General features: G+C 38.0%; 1 protein-coding gene across 1 annotated transcript in view; it reads right to left on the bottom strand.

Moving 5' to 3' along the window:
• Positions 1-1382: 1382 nt before the first annotated feature.
• The window catches only part of nr5a2 (nuclear receptor subfamily 5, group A, member 2), an 85907-nt gene continuing 70363 nt past the window's right edge, over positions 1383-16926 (bottom strand). Inside the window, exon 7 of the mRNA XM_042515786.2 lies at positions 1383-3399. Within this exon, the coding sequence (XP_042371720.1) occupies positions 3152-3399 (248 nt within the window). The 3' untranslated portion in view covers positions 1383-3151. The remainder of the gene's footprint in view (positions 3400-16926) is intronic.

A 16926-nucleotide genomic window follows, 5' to 3' on the forward strand; every position in this document is an offset into this window, starting at 1 on the left:
TACAGGTGGACCCTTTTATCACATCTCCCTTTCTCTCCCAACTACGAAATGAAGTTTGGTAGATGCCCTAAATAGCATTGGAAAATATAAGATGAATCAGGACAGCTGAGTATCATTGTTCAACATCTCATCTGATGTTATTCAGTGGATTTTGGAGTTATTAATTTTAACCCAACAAAGAAAAGAAAAACCTGTAAAAGAGCTGTACAGTGTTAGTGTGTGCAGGAAGCGAGAATCTGGTGTTATAAGCATAATAATTATTTATTGAAATATGACGAAAAATTCAATTAGCCTCAGAGACAGTCCCCAAGACAGGGGTGGTGATAGGAGCAATCAGGATGTCAGCAGGAGGGGCAAAAGTCAGACAAGCAGGAGGGAAATAGCATTTTCATCCATTGTGTTGACAGCATACATGAGAATGTGAATGCACCAACATAGTCATTGTTAAAGTCCTTGATAAAGAATTTATTCTGCAGTCAAGTCTGTCTAGACAGTTACTCTTTATAAACAGGATTGGTTTGTTGTAAAGTAAACAACTGAAGATCAGAAAACTGTTACTCAAAATTTTTACTAAACTTCATCTCAAAATAAGCTCCTGTTTGGGATGGAGCAGGACTGCAGTAGTTTCATCAACCATGCAGTAAAAAAATAGGACTTCTACAATGAACACATTATTGTGCATGACTGTGTTGGTTGCATGTGGTGTCGAGTTTGACTGGATGTTATGGGAAGTCCAAGGCGGCTGCAGAACCTTAACACATAAATTGTGGGTGATAAAAGATTGTCTGGTCAATAGACGCAATTAACAAGGGTGTCAGACAATGGAGCTCAGGACCAGGAACTGCTGGGTGACATGGGATTTTAAGTGAACTTTCTGTACATTAAGCATGCCATTGAAAAATGTTTGATCGTTCTATGACTTAATTGACAAAATGTCGACAGGTAAACAAATAAACACCACAGGCTGTTGTAGGAGGCAGGTGTTTGGACATTGTGGAGAAAAACAGTAACAGCAACTACAGTACATGTGAAAAACTTCACATGAAAATAATTAAGGTTGTCATTTTTTTAAGGAAAAAAAAGTCTGTTTTTGTTCATTTTGGACACAATACGAAAAGTCACAACTCACAGGAGGGAAAAGATGCAGTCTTTGGTATAAGAGCAAACCGGAAAGAACAATGATGCAGGTTGAAAAGAAAAACTGATGTGGCACAAACACCTTTCACACCTACTTGCTTGAATACAATACTCTTTTCAATGCACTGACTTGCATAAACATTTAAGACCAACACAATGTGTGATTTCTTTTCCTTTTGAAAGCCTATTATCTTGCTCAAGACCTGCATCATTGAACTACTAATAGAAACAAAACAAGAACATGCTACAGTAAACAAATTTATTCTGGCGCAGGCACCTCACGTCATGTAACACAAAGATGGAAACCCAGAGACGCAATAAATTATCTTCATTGTTAAGCGTAACCAGTGACATACTGTACATCAAAAAGGTAAAAGCACCGTAAATAAAAAAGGAGAAAGACTACAAAAAAGGTTGAAGTGAAACGGAACCCTTTTACAGCAATGCTTAAGAAACAAATGTTTGAATGCCAGCAGACACAAATAGAAATTAATATTTTATGTGTGATTCCTTTTTGATTTTAGTGTCTCACGACATAATTTAAGTACTATTAAAAAAACAAACAAAAAAAAAACGCTGTACACACACCAAAGAAAGCAAACCAGAGGGATCTATTTTTTCATTTCATTGATTTCATTTTTTAAGAAATCATTGCTTTGCAATTTATGCTTCATCACAGTTCTCTCCCATATGAACACATGAATGTAAACACCTGTTGAATTATTCTTTTTTTAAATTTTTTACAACATTAATACTTTATATATATATTTGTACATATTTTCATTCACATCTGCACGGTTAGCTAGCATGGTAATGAAATAAGGCAAGACTCACATAACTGTGACATCACAAATCTTTTTTTTTCCTCTTAATACTGATTATTAAGGGTTTTTTTTTTTTTGTAATTTCCTTCTTCTGTTCTGCAGCAGGCTTTGGTCTTTCCGGACAAAGGCAGGGTCAATCCTTCTCCGTCTCCAGAATCACACTTTGTTTTGTTCCAGTTGTAATGAGATAATAAAAAGGGCGGGTACTTTTTTGCAGGAAAAAAGGGCTATAAATACAATTGTTTTATGTGACATAAGTAAGTGAATTTATTTAACACTGGTCTTTCTGAGGTACATAGTTAAAGATGATTTGGGGAGGGGGAATAAGAAAGGGGAACCACAAGGTGACCATGAGGAGCAAATGACTTCCATTGCAAGAGGAAAAAAAAACATATTATTTTTCTTCTTATTGGCCTATTTATCATTTTGTTCATTAAAGAATGTTCCTTTTTTAGACGTTTATTTTTTAAACATCAATTCTCCCTTCTCAGTCAGTATCAAGCTGCCTTAGCAGGCGTCTTTTGCGAGTTCAAAAAACACATGACAGTAGGTAAGAGTCTCTGGTCGGGTGACTGCTTGTCCATTTGTCTTTACAGTACCAATGACAGCTAAAAGCCTGTTTCAGTGAGAGAGCACACCAGAGGATGGTCGACCAAAATAAGCCATAGCTTTAGTCGTCACAAAGCTGTGAAAGATGGGCGGTGTTACTCCATTTCCTTTCTCAGCACAAAAACCTCTCACAATGTCACCAGTGCTAAAACACTTGAGGATGGTTAATTCTTTAAGTTGCAGCCTGCCAGTTAGTCTGTTTTTGTGCAGACAAGTAGATCCCATCTCGTGCCAAAGCAGTTTGTTTCAAGTGTTTTTCTTTTTTCTTTTAATATTGTCTTTGTGTAGTTGAGGATCTTCATTCAGACTTTTTTTCATGATAAAGGGATCCTTATGCTTATTTGTGTGTGCACATTATCTGTCTTTGTGGATGTGTCCAAATCTGTACTCCAAGTTGTAAATTGAAGATCAAAAATGAGCTTAATATAGGCTAAACAAGAGTTGCCAATTGTCTCTGCTTTCCATCCTCCTGGTCATCATTCGAGTCTGAACTGGAGGTTCGGTTATTTGGAGTTTTTTTCGGCTGCAGCAAAACTCTCAGGATGTCTGCATAGCTGCGTTATGGGCAGCGCAGTCCCCTCCTAAGCTCTCTTGGCATGAAGCATTTCAATGAGCAGGTTGTTGCAGGGCACATCGCCATTCAGGTGTTTGTAGTAAAGGTATTCTTCGGCCTGCAGGCTGATGGCGCGGATCTCTGGCAGCCGGAGCAGCAGTTGGCCAAACTTGTCCGTTTGTTGCGGGTAGTTACACATGACATAGTCCAGCAGCGCTGCGTTGACCTGCTCCTGGACGCTTTCTACCAGGTGGAAGTTCTCCAGGTTCTTCACATCTACAGGAGGAAGCAAAATAAACAGTTAGATTAAGAAAACACTTATTCGATCACTGAGTGCTATTGAGAAGTATAAGAACAAAGCAGTGAAAAATAATAACAGAACCTAAACATGGACATAATGGCAGATAATTACAAGCCATCATGTCTCACACAACAGCTGAATGAGTTTCTACAGGCAGTGTTTGTCCACATCAATAGAATTTAGTTAGTACAATTAACCTACACATCAGTTTTACAGTCTTACAATGAACAACATGCTCAACCAAGACTACATGTTTCCCTGATGTTAGCAGGTAGCTACATATAGCAGTGTAGGCTACATAATGTAAACACTTGCAGTAGCATGGCTGAAGCAGATGACCATATGAAGAAATCCATCATGAGCTGATGCCAGCTTGTTGCAAAAGCGTAAAAAAAAATCCCCAAACAAACATTGGAAAGAGAGAATTGAGAAGGGCCAGAGGTCTCATTATTTATAACTTTGGTCATATTTAATATGAACATCTGACATTTTAACATGATATATACACATTTAAGAAAATAAGGAAAAGCATAACAGGTTGCATTTAATGTCTCATGTTAACTCAAACTTATTTATGGTAGAAACTATAACTAGACAGTTTATAGTGCCACAGTATCCTCAAGGAGACAAATGAATGGACCATAAAAGTTCATATTTCAAAGAAAGAAAGATTTTAGCAATTTGTATTCTCATTTATCAGGGGAATGTGCTGCAACTTGAAATCTTTGGCTCATTTTTTTTTACTTTTAAAGAGGACTTCAAAATGCACTGCATGACGAAATATCCGTCCCTTCTTTCCTTTTCTCCTCTGAATTGTCTCTTGAGAGTGCGATGTAGAGGTAATCAGGTAAAGGCAAAAAAAAGGTTCTCTCGAGAGATTAATTCCCTCAGGAGTCAATAAATTATGTAGGGCAGAATTACAGTCATATTAGCACCAGAGCTACTCCCTAACCTAATGCCTTCACCATCCTTTTATATCATAACAAAGGAGAATGTGTCGTAATTATTATTGTAAAATGTGCTGTTGTTGTTTTTTTTTTAAAGCATCAATCTTGTGGAAAACATTAATCACTTAAACTGCAGGGTAAAATAAAAATGCAGGAATCCATCTTGGTGGGAAGTTTTTTTTTCACTATTAATTCCTTGTTCAAAATACATTTTGCATCTTTCCAAAATCCTACCTTTACGCGCAGCTATAAGCACTTTTCCTTGACAATAATAAGCTCACTGGGGGTTTGAGCAGATTATTGCAAGACAAGACAAAAATTTGCTAAATGGATAATGGTGGACTAGAGCGCAGTGTGTACTTGTCATGATTACGAAGCACAGGGCTGCAGAATATTTAATCACGCAGTAGCCCTCTGTGTGCATGTGTGTGTGTGATTTAAGGTCTACAGTAAGACAAATTACAGCCAAATACACAAAAACAAATCCCAAAAGACAGATGGATAGACAACCGTTATCATGGTTTAATAATATCTTATGGCAATTAATGAAAAGAGGGGTACAGCTCTTAAAAAATCTCTAAAATCAGGATTGGAAACAGACCGCTTAATGTACAAAAGTCTTAGAAATAAAGTTACCACAGAACTAAGAAAGGCCAAGGCAAATTAAAGTTGCAAGCAGCGATGAAAGGGCCCTCGCACCCCACGTATGTTGGGGTACTGGGGAACTCCAGCTAAAGCAGTCGTTCATTTCTGTGAAGTCAGATAATAAAAGCAGAGAGTGAGAGATTTGGAGTGAGATATTTCACATGATGTAGTACAGTGGCCACTAGATCACACTGGAGGGTACATAAATTTCACGTCATCTTGGTGTAAATAATTTGTAGACCAAAGCATGAAAATTTAATGTGAATTAATAAATTAATAAATAACAAAACAAAAACCCTGAATGTTGAGTTTTAACCTTTTCCAGGGCAGGTAAGTTTTACAGGCCGCTTCCCAGAGAAGAGTCTGAAGTGCAACTTAAAACACGGTTGAATTGTCTGAAGATTTAACTCAGCTGGTTAGAGGACTTGCCCGCAGACTATGAGATCATTAGTTCAAACCTCACCCAAGATAGGTGAATTTTACAAGCAGCTGTCCAAACTACAGAACTAAAATGAACGCTGAAAATAGTCGAAGTGTTAGCTCTAAGAGTGTTTAAGGTTGCGAGATTGAACTTTATTCAATTTTAAAGAGTGCTGTCCAAATGAGAGTGTGAAAGAGAATGTCAAAAACAGTTAAAGTATCAGGAGGTTTGGCTCAGTGCGTTAGACAGCTGATTGTTGTCTCTTAGGTTGTGGGATCAAGCCTTATTTGGGACAGATGAGTTTAAAGGTTGTTGTCCAAATGTGAAGGGCAAAGGGAATAACCAAAATAGCATAAATAATTGAAGTGTAGCTCAGGGGAAAAGACGGCCTAGGTTGGCAGTTTGAGCCTCACAAGTGAAGCGGTTACGCAGCAGTACAAAATCCATGGCTGAAATTTAACAGGTAATGCCAGAATTGGCAAAATCGATACATATACAAGACTACCTTAGTCTTTACTGATATTCCTTGATTTCGATAGACACATCTGCCCATACTGGTTTTACATGTTTAGGGACAACTTCACCTGATTTATCGGCTAAAACGATACTTTATGTGCCTTTATTTGTTCTGTAATATCACAATCAGTGTCTAAATTATATGAATCTACAGCCAAATCATATTTAATGGCATAAATAAAAATAAAATATTGGCTAATATATCTGTCTGCTCTGCTGATGTAAGGGTCATATGGTGTTGAAACTGAAAATTCAGTATTGGCAGTGACATCTCTCGAAAACTCGAGTGACATATGAGTCAGGCTGATAATCAACTAAGTTCTTGGCAGGGAAAATTCAGTATTCAGTATATGAAAATTCAGGAGACAAGGAGACAGTTGTGTGTTTTTTAACTGTCTTAAGTGTTCGTTGCAAAGTACGTCATCGATGACGTATATCAGCAGAGCAGTCAGATATGTCAGCCAATATTTTATATTATTTATGCCATAAAGGTCAACTGTCTCCCGTCCCAGATAAGACTTGAAGCAGCAACCTCAGGCACACTAACCATCTGATCTACCCACTGAGCCAAACCTCCTGACACTCCAATTGAGATGTTGTTCAAACAAGCCTTAAAAGTTTTTGACAGGAAATCATTAATTTATCATCATTGTGAAATACTGTCTAAATATAACTTCTTAAGCTTTGAGAATCTAATATTGTTTTCAGAACTTCAATGAGTTCATAAAATAATGTACAATACTAATTCTCCACCACTGAAGGGCTTTTTTCAGCACCACTTTGAGCAAATGAGCAGTACCTCCCGATCTGCTCTGAACTCAGATCTTAGCATCCCACTGTGGTGAAGTGCCTTTGCACAATCTTCTTTTTCATTTACATACATCAGACACTGGAATATGCCTCCAACTGAGCTAAAAACAGGCACAAACCATCAGACTTTATCCCATGGTGTCAGAAAATGTATATTGAGTAACCAGACATGTCAGCACTAATTTCGTCGTGATCCAGATTTTATGAATGTATGTTTATGTGTTTGTTTCTGTTTGTATTGTCTACACTGTTTCTCAAATGGGGGTACGTGAGATTATTTTTTAAAAAAATGTATGCATAAGTCATGCATAACTCCTAAAAAAATAATTATACAATAAAAAGTTCATTATAAATATAAATGTAAGTTCATAAACTGAATTTTATACTCAATAATCAATTTCAAAATCCTTAAAAAAAACAGACATCCCAAACCAGAATTATTTGATGCAACCTGTCAAATGCCATCACCTGTCAATCGATCACTTGCTGCCGTCAAGTCACAAACAATGGATTCAAGGTTGAAGCGTAGCAGCAATGCTACTGATGACACGGAGAGACAAGTGACAAAGATGGCAAAACCAGAACTGATGAAATACCGTCAGTATGCAGACACTTCATTGCATACCATGTTGACAAAAAGGCCAAAAACATCATAATATAGCATGTCCAAAAAATAGCAAGACCAAAAAATAGCTGAAAATTACATAGTATCGTGTGTAGAAAAATCTTACATTTTGACATATCAAAAATATAGCTGAAAACAACATATTACAGCTTATAGAGACACTTCATAGTATAGCATGCCGAAAAAAAGTCTGAAAACAACACAGTATAGGAGGCCAAAAAATGTCAAATTTTGACATATCAAAAAAAAATGGATGAAAACGACATAACTTGTGGAGACACGTCTTATTATACCGTGTAGAAAATAAGGCTCAAAACATCATAATATAGTATGTTGAAAAAATGTCTGAAAGTGACATGTTTAAATGGGATTTATGTCCACGAGTTGCAACCCCCAAATTTGAAAGTGTTTTTCAGTTACAATGTTGTTTAACAAATCAGACACTGATGGCACACCACTGTGTTGTACCTCTTTTTTTTCTACCAAAAATGTTTTGTGCTGTGCAGATGGTATTTGGCTGATAATATTTCAAAGGGGGTACATTAATGAAAAAAGTTTGAGAACCTATTGTAATGTAATGTTTTTTATCATGTGTGATATGTGTTTTTTAATGTTAGATATTTGTTCTGTTTGTACCTGCCCAGGGACTGCAGATGTAATCTAGTTAACAGCTAAATCTGGCATGAATCATCTTTTCTCATTGGAAATTAATGTTTTTTATGCATGGTTCTTGATTAATAAAAACATGTTAAAAAAAAAAAAGAGACAGTGTGTGTGTGTGTGTGTAATCTTTTATTAATCTGTTTGACCTGGGGTCGAGTGTGCTCACAGTCGGCTAATGTGGAATGACAGAGTCCCTGTGTCGAGTTGATATCCCCAAACCAACACGCACACGCACACACACACACACACACACACACACTCTTTTTAGCGTGCACTAAAATATACCATCTTTCACGCCAATTCTGCCATTCTCTCACACATACAGACACGACTTCATGGAAATACACATATTTCTCACACAGTACCCCCTGCCCCCACTCACACACAGACACACACCCTCCACCAACTCAGAGCATTAGAAGGAAGGAGGGGGAGATAAATCAGCAGCTAATGAGGTCTAGAGAATGAGAAGCAGGTCCTTCAAGGCACTTCCATCTATGATGCACTCTACCATGCTATTACAATCTGTATGCGTGTGTATTTGTCTGTTCTTGTGTTGCCTATGTGTGTGTGTGAGCTGGTGTGAAGTGTGTGCATGCTCACCCTGACCTCTGGGTGACACGACAGGGGGGCTAAATAAGGCCAAAAGGAGGGCAGGAAAGGGGGGAGGGGTTGCGGCCTGTGACAAAGGAGGGTCCTAACAAACATGACGTGCTTTTTCCTGCTACCACTCAGCTGTTTGACCCCCTATCAGACTCCTCAACTGGTTTTCACACCAACACCTCCGAGAAGTACTGATACAGCCTTACATAAGCAAATCCACTTAAGTGTGGGCTTTAGGGTTTGACATGCAGACGTCCTACGCAGGTCAGAAAGAAAAATAAAGGACTTGTTTTCATCTGCAGGTTGAACAAATGTAACCAAACTTTTTAAATTACTCAAAGAGTTCTGCTGATGAGGGCAAAGATTTCAGAAAAGCACCACCTTCCTCCTCACTCCTAATTTTTCGTCTTTATTCAGATTTGTCATATTCTATGTATTAAAGGTATAAAATGAATTTTCCTAAAATTTCATTCTCGGTAATCACTTGTGACCAACTATAAATGTGTGAAGGTGTATTTTTCTGCAGGGGTTCTGCTCCCTGCTCCTATTTGCTTTGGACATTTATTGCCAGGTATCTCATGTGCCAAATTGTAAGTAGAAAGGCATCCAAGAGACACAAAATGATCAGAAATATACATACATAACTGAATGAAAAATACAAAAAAACATGACCTAAATGGTGGCCACAGACATAGTGTCGACTCATAAATTACTATTTGGAATACAATATCTTTTAGTGTGAGGAATCATACCTGTCATGAAATGATTATAGCTTTGTTAATAGCCATAGTGTCTAACCACCGTATACTGGACATAGATTAAATGAAAATTGAATGAAAATTCCTCTAACTCAAAGCCAAACAAAAAGCCTGAAAATTATATTAAGGATTATAGGATATGCAGCATTTTTACAAATTTACTTTTTATGCATGGAATTAATTTATCTTTAAAATGTGTAATACAAAAGGCCAAGTGTTCTCTGCAGTACAGACACAGTCTATAACAAATATGCTCATGCTGCTCAATAATCAATTCCGCAATGTCACAGCCTTGTCTGAGTTTGATTTACTTAATTTTGCAGCAACATGACAAGGTGAACCCAGATCACAGCAAAAACATGTGACGTGTTGCCATGGTTTCTCAAAAAGACGTTATCTGTTTGTGTCTGTCTGTGTGTGTCTGCATAGAGTGTATGCATGTGGAGGGGAGTTTGATGAGTGTATGTGTGGATGTTGATGAGGGAAACTACAGAGAATTAGTACCCAATGTCTCTGTCAAGCTAATTAGAGGAAAGTGAGGAAAAAAGACAGCATTTTAATTGCTAATTATTACCAGAGCCCCTTTTGAAAAAATAATGAATGAGGGCTTCCAAAAATGAAAAAGCACAAAAGACAATAGTGTGATATCTGCTCCCGTTTGTAAACCCTGAATTAAAAACAAAAACAAAACAAAAAAAACTCAGGTTGAGAAATGTTTCTTAATTTTGTTGCAAATCAAGTCAGACAAGTCGATTGATTTTAATTTACTGATCATTCAAAGGCGGGAGAAGGATGAGGAAGAAGAGAAGGGGGTTAGGGGGTGAAAAAACAAAATAAAATAAACAATCGATCAATGATTCCCAGACAGTGTCAGGTTGGAGCATTAAGTGTGCTAAACACTCTCTTGCCCCCCCCCCCCTCTCTCTTTCTCTCTCCATCTCATTGTTCAGTCACTGTGGGACTAATTATCAACTTTTTTTCACATAAAACAGCCGCACTTCGTTGCAGTGCCGGGTCTGAATACTCAAATGGAAACCCCGAGGTCCCACAGAATACATTGTTTCATTTGACGGGCGATCATGCTGAAGCCAGCGACCTAATGCAAAAACACACACACACACACACACACACACACACACACACACACGCGCGCACACACACACACAGAGGGAGACACACACAATCTCTCTTTCACAGAGCCCCTGAAATCACTGCTGTGCTTTTTAATTAGATGAGATCTGCTCTGTGCTGCGAGTGTCAGTGTGTCCGCATGTGCTTTTACAGTCTTTTACCGGCCCTTGCAATCCACCTGCTCCAGGGACACACACGTACGCACGCACGCATGCATGCACACACACACACAATGCACATTCACTCATGCAAATACTTGCTTCATTACCACAGTCTGATCTCAATGATGCCTCACAGACCGGACACACATCACTTTGTGTCAAAGTTCACTGTTCTCTGCAAAAGCAAACAGGCATCACTTTATGGCAAGAATGAAGTGGTAGAAAAATACTGCAATGGACAGTAAGTCAACCTTTAAACATACAGTGATACTTAACTTGTGGCCCGCAGGCCAAATCTGGCCCCTGGAAGGGAGCTAGGTGTCTCACCAACCAATTTCTACCCAGCCTACCCAGTTCTGTGAAGTACTGATCACCAGCAATCGAAGACCAATGCATGCCAGTAAGATTTGTGTCAGAATCAAGCCCGACTTGCTCTGACATCTCGCGATTTCAGGGTTGCAACAGATTTTAGAGCCAGGCCACGCAGTTGCTCTCTGCCAACTGCTAAGGTCTGGCTCTCAGCTGATCGAACACCTGATGGGTTCAGATCTTGACTCACCAAGATGTGAGGACTCTTAGAAAAACGTGTACTGAATGCTGTTATGATGGTTTTGATTTAGCCTATTGATGTAGTCCGAGTGTATTTACCCTCAGCAGATTTATATAAAGCAGCAAATTGATATAATGCTGATATACATTACTATTCATGTAAATGAAGGTTTAACCATGAACGGAAATCACAGATTGCCTGTATAATATTTGAAAAGTTTACATTGAGACTGTAAAAAGACTGATAAACGGACATGATAAGATCTGAATGAATAGGAATCCAATCGAACATGTTGTGGGTGCTTCTGTGACTTCCTGTACAGACTGAAGACTGCTAGAAAAGTAAGAAATCTGAAAGCCGAATGCGGCCGAATGCGGCCGAGTAGTGTGCCCAAATGCCATTGAACTGGATGGTTTACATCTAGACAGGAATAGGAAACGTTCGTGGTGGTTTTGACGCTCACAAAAAAATATTTACTGATTTACAGACGTCTCTTTCCCAACGTGAGTCAAAGTGGAAAAGTTCTTCTGGGCCAGTTTGCGTCACGTGAGCGACCCGAACGGTGTAATTCCACTTTCAGCCACTATGTAAATTCTGCATCAACGCCTGGCGCACTTCCTGTTTGATACGTGAAGTCAAGACGCTTGTCTCGGTCACGTGATACCCCAAAATGTCGCCCACAAGCCAGCGAAAATTAGTAAGAAACAAACGTCTTTGGAGAACTTCTTTGCAAAGGAGTAGGGCTCAATGAGGAGACAGAAGAAGAGCATACGACTGCCAGGAAAAAGAAAGCTGCATTTAAAAGACGATGCCAGGAGTACTACTTCAAATACAAGTTTATCACCACAGGTGATTCTCACGCGTCAAACCCCCTCTGCATACTATACGGCGTCACGCTATCAAGCGAGGCAAAAAAGCCTACAAAACTGCTTCGCCACACGGAGACCAGGCATTTGGAGTTTTTTTTTAAGAAAAAAAAACGCGAACAACAAGGAACAACGTCTGTGAGTGCAGTAAGAGCATCATGCGTAGTGGCTAACCGTATTGCTAAGGCTAAGAAACCTTGAACTATTGGTGGTTCCTGCCAGCTGCTAAGGACGTTTGCCATGAACTTTTAGGAGCGGCTGCAGTTAAAAAGCCAGCACAGGTTCCTCTTTCGGCTAGCGCCATCACGAACTGACGAAATAGCACAGGATAATGAGACACAGCTGATGGAGAGGGTTAGTGACTCACCATGGTACAATCCAGGTATCCTGATATTGTCAACAAGGCAGTGCTAATTGTTGTTGTACACATATATATCAGGAGGATGCGCATGAGGATATGTTATGTCTACTATCGTTGCCGACCAACACAACAGCCGCAGAGCTGCTCAACTGTCTAAATAATTACATATATGGAAAACTGAATCCTTTTGTGTGGGCGTATGCACGGACAGAGCTGCTGCCATAGCAGGACGGATTTCAGGTTTGCGTACTCGGATTAAGGAGGCTGCGCCAGAATGTGAGTCTAGCAACTAATGTTATTAACTACATCCAAGCACACGCTCTTAACTTGCGTCAGTTTGAGCAGATTTGTTAGGAAATGCACGCAGAGCACAAGATGGCCATCTAAAGGGAGATCTGGAACTGTGCGGACGACGAGTGAACAGAGGGACATTTGACGTTTCAAACATTAGCGGGGATTTTGCAAGAGACTGAGTGCAGGATCACATGTCTAACTGCTGGAGATTGCAAATGATGGTGGCCTTAAAAGTATATTTGAGGCAACAACGTTGCCGGTTTTCTGGACTAAACTCAAGTCAGAACACCCTGAGATTCCATTTCCAACATCCTATCTGTGTGAAGTGGGTTTTTCTGCAATGACTGCAACCAAAACAAAATTACGGACATAAGGAACACACTTCCGGTGTTATTGTATCCCATCACCCCTAGATGGGACCGTCTCCTTGCAAAGAAACAAGCCCAGGGCTCCCACTGATTCAGCGTTATGGTAAGTTGTATTTTTTATGCACTTTATGTTTGTTTTAATGCCGTTTGTATAATTTTATTTTGTCGTATTTATCCCCCACTCCTTGATGGCCAGTCCATGAAAATATTGTCTCAGATGAAACTGGTACATGTCGCTAAAAAGGTTGGGGATTGCTGCTATACTATGACATTTTATCATGATTTTGGACACATACTATGGCTTTTTGTCATGATTTTGGACAACATACTATACTATGACATTTTTTCATGATTTTGCATGACATACACTGCTATGACTTTTTTTGTCATGATCTTGGATCACATACTTTACTATGACTTTTTTCATCAGACGATACTATGTCCATTTTTTATTCTGTGACAGCAAGTATATTATGCTGGCTTGCTACATCATATATATGTACATATTTTCATCTTTAACCTACAGATGTCTGGAAAGTGAGCTGCTGCCATCCAGCGAGATCTACAAAGAGTAAGTGTAGTTTTTATTTTCTCTACAGCCCTATTTGCACGGGACTGCCCATCGAGCACCAGATGTCATTTAGACTTTTTTTTTTTTTTTTGGTTAAATCTGGTCAGCTTTATTTATTTTATTTTCTATTTTATTTATTTATTCACATCAATAAAAAAAAATTGAAACTCAACTGGACTTATAGAAATACCTTACAGAAGGGAATACAATAAATTTCAAGTAATATAATAAATTATAATACTTTGATACTTGGTCCTAATTTAGCCCCAAAAAGAAGTTGAAAATAAGTCTATGCTTAGACTGTCTATTTTTGTCCTAATTCAGCCCACAAAAAAAGACATTGAAATGATCTATGTTGAGACAGCGACAGGTTAGTTAGCGAGTGTGATAAATAACATATTTACAAGCCCCCACACCTACATACAGAGCGGAGACCTCCGTTAATAAGGAGGTGTATTTTATAGTTTGTGTTAAGTCTACTTTAGTACACTGCTGTATTGTGCAGGCTAATAGTCCTGGGTTTGAGCTTTTAGAGCCTGACTTGCTGTCATCTGTGTGTATTGTTTTTGTAGACTTTCAAACTGAATCATTACACTATTGAAACTAACACTTGCATAATTTATGTACCTCTTCCATCCCACAAGGCACACAAACACATGCCAGCAAAATCTGCAACCACCCAGTTAAGGCAGTGTTACCTTACAGCTGTGTTTGACAACACAAAGTGTGACAAATACTTTTAAAAAATATTGAACAGCGCAGTAGCTGAGTTAATCTTAATTTCATCAGGTGCCTATAATTCATTCATTAAGTCCCCTTATTAAATTATAGCACCCTCTTGTGTGAAGTTTAAATATAGCACTTTGTTGACTTTGCAAGACAAGAAAAAACTGAAGCCTTAACCCAGATTTCACTTAAAAGTTAATTTATACAATAATACTGTTAATAAATTGAAAATAAAACAGGTCAAAGGTAGTGTAAATACCTCTCCTCTGCCATCCCATTTAAAGCCCTTCATTTTTGTCACGTCAGGACTCTCATCTTATATATTATTTCATTACTTTTCCTGGTGTTAAGTTTTTGCAGTGGTATTGTTTCAGTATTGGTATCGCAATATTTTGGGCAGGTATTGTATCAAAGTCAGAATTTTGGTATCGTGACACTACTCAATTGTAAATTAGACATTTATTGATAAGGTGAGGTTCACTTAAAATTGGTGACAAACTGATGGGGTTTGATGATTTAACATAAATGCTACCAAGCCTTTGTTTCCAAATGATACCCGTCAGTGTAAAGTTAGCATCTTAACCTATCTTAACCGGTAGTTAACGTTAGCTATTGTCATCCATGCTTTTAAGGTGGTAGGGAAATAAGCCTGGTCATGAAGATATTATAAATATTATGTTGATAATCTTTTACAAATAGCATTGCTGGCTAACTAATTCAATAACAATAGCTAATGGAGGTTATTTTGGTGAGCTAGAAGGCTATGGAATAAATGAATAATCATAATAACAATAATATCAATACATAAATCAATAGAAGTCTCAAAATAAAATAATAAATAAATAATGGACAATGGTAGAAGCAAACAAACAAACAAAAATTCACACTCATATCACATCGCTGGATTTCACCAGATAAAATTTTGTCATAGTCTAAAAATCGTTTGCTTTTTTTTTTTTAATTTGTAAAAGCAAGAGAGTTAAATGTTGAGTTGAAATCCATCCAGTAAAGATCGAAAGATGGGTATGAACCTAAAAAAAACCCTTTGGTTTATGGATAAAGAATTTCTCCATTAAAATAAAAAAACTAATAACATAGATGAAATCATCATAACAGAATACATATTTGAGGGTAAAATCATGAGTGATATATTAAAATTATTGAAAACATGAGAACTTAACGTAGACCAAAAATTCATTGTTATTTTACCCAGAAAAAAAAGGTTAAAGTCTCATCAGCATGAGAAGAACATGAGTCTTCTGGTTGCAATGTAACATAGGCTGTTAGCAGAATGTGATGAATTTAACACAACAAGCTGTTTTAAGTGCACCAACATTTGACTGACACAGAAATTCTCCATTTTTTTAAACAGACATCTTAGACCAATGTTTTTTCTTCCAGTCTGCAGATGAAATCTATTGGCAATCTAGTGGCTGTAACTACTGAAATTTGACCTTCAGTGTGGATGCAAGCTGCATGGTCACCTAATTAGCTACACCTACAATCTAATCCTTTCCAATACAATAACAGCTCTGCATAAATTCTACTTTAAAGGGGAACAGCAGCCATTTAAAAAAGATATTATTCAGGAGGCTATATGACATGATGGAATTAATACTAGAACCTGCTCATGAACGCTCATACTGCCATGGCGTGCAAGGAAAAAAAGTCTTAAAAGAAATTGGATAAATTTATCTAAAAATAAACGAATTTTTTTTTTTTTATTGTACATAGTTTTAAATAGACACATTTTAAGATGTTTGTCATATCAATACATTTTTACAAGTACTTCTTTATGTTGTCTCATTTTGAGAGACAAAAATCAATCTCATTATCAACCATGAATTTATGATCATACATTTACAGTGTTACATATTTAGTATTATATGGTAAGTAAATTTGGGTAAAACACAGCCATCTCTTATCCTGTTTGAATGCGCACCATGAAACACAGATGTGGGGGGGTGATTTCCACATAACGCGAGGTCCCTAGGTTATAATAGTCCTGTGTGAATGGGCCTTATGTCTGTGTTGTGTTTTTGGCCGCTGTGCCATGACTTTATTCCTCTATATCTCCTTATTCTTTGTCTTTCTACCAGTCCACACTCAGTAACATGGGTCATGTTGGACTTCTGGACTCCAATCTGCTACCCTCTGGTTCCCACACCAGACTGAGCTACCGCTGCCAAACTAGATCTACGAATAGTAAGGGCCATTTTTATTTTCTTTAAGTCTGTGTTGTGGTTTTGGTTGGCTGCAGTGCTGACCGATCTGTTTGATTATTTATTGTGGTCGCCGTGCCATGACTATCCATCTCTCATCTCTGTAACTATCCTTTATCTCTGGTTTTACCTCTCCGTCTCTCTGTCTATTTCTATTTCTCATCTCTCTTTATCTATATTTGGCTGCCATGCCCTGACTATCTCTCTATATCTCCTCTCTATCTCTTTGTCTGCTATGATATAAATGTCATTTATATTTTGACA

This window comes from Plectropomus leopardus, chromosome 5, assembly GCF_026936395.1.
Source record: "Plectropomus leopardus strain MGB_pleo_1.0 chromosome 5, ASM2693639v1, whole genome shotgun sequence".
Lineage (NCBI taxonomy): Eukaryota > Metazoa > Chordata > Actinopteri > Perciformes > Serranidae > Plectropomus > Plectropomus leopardus.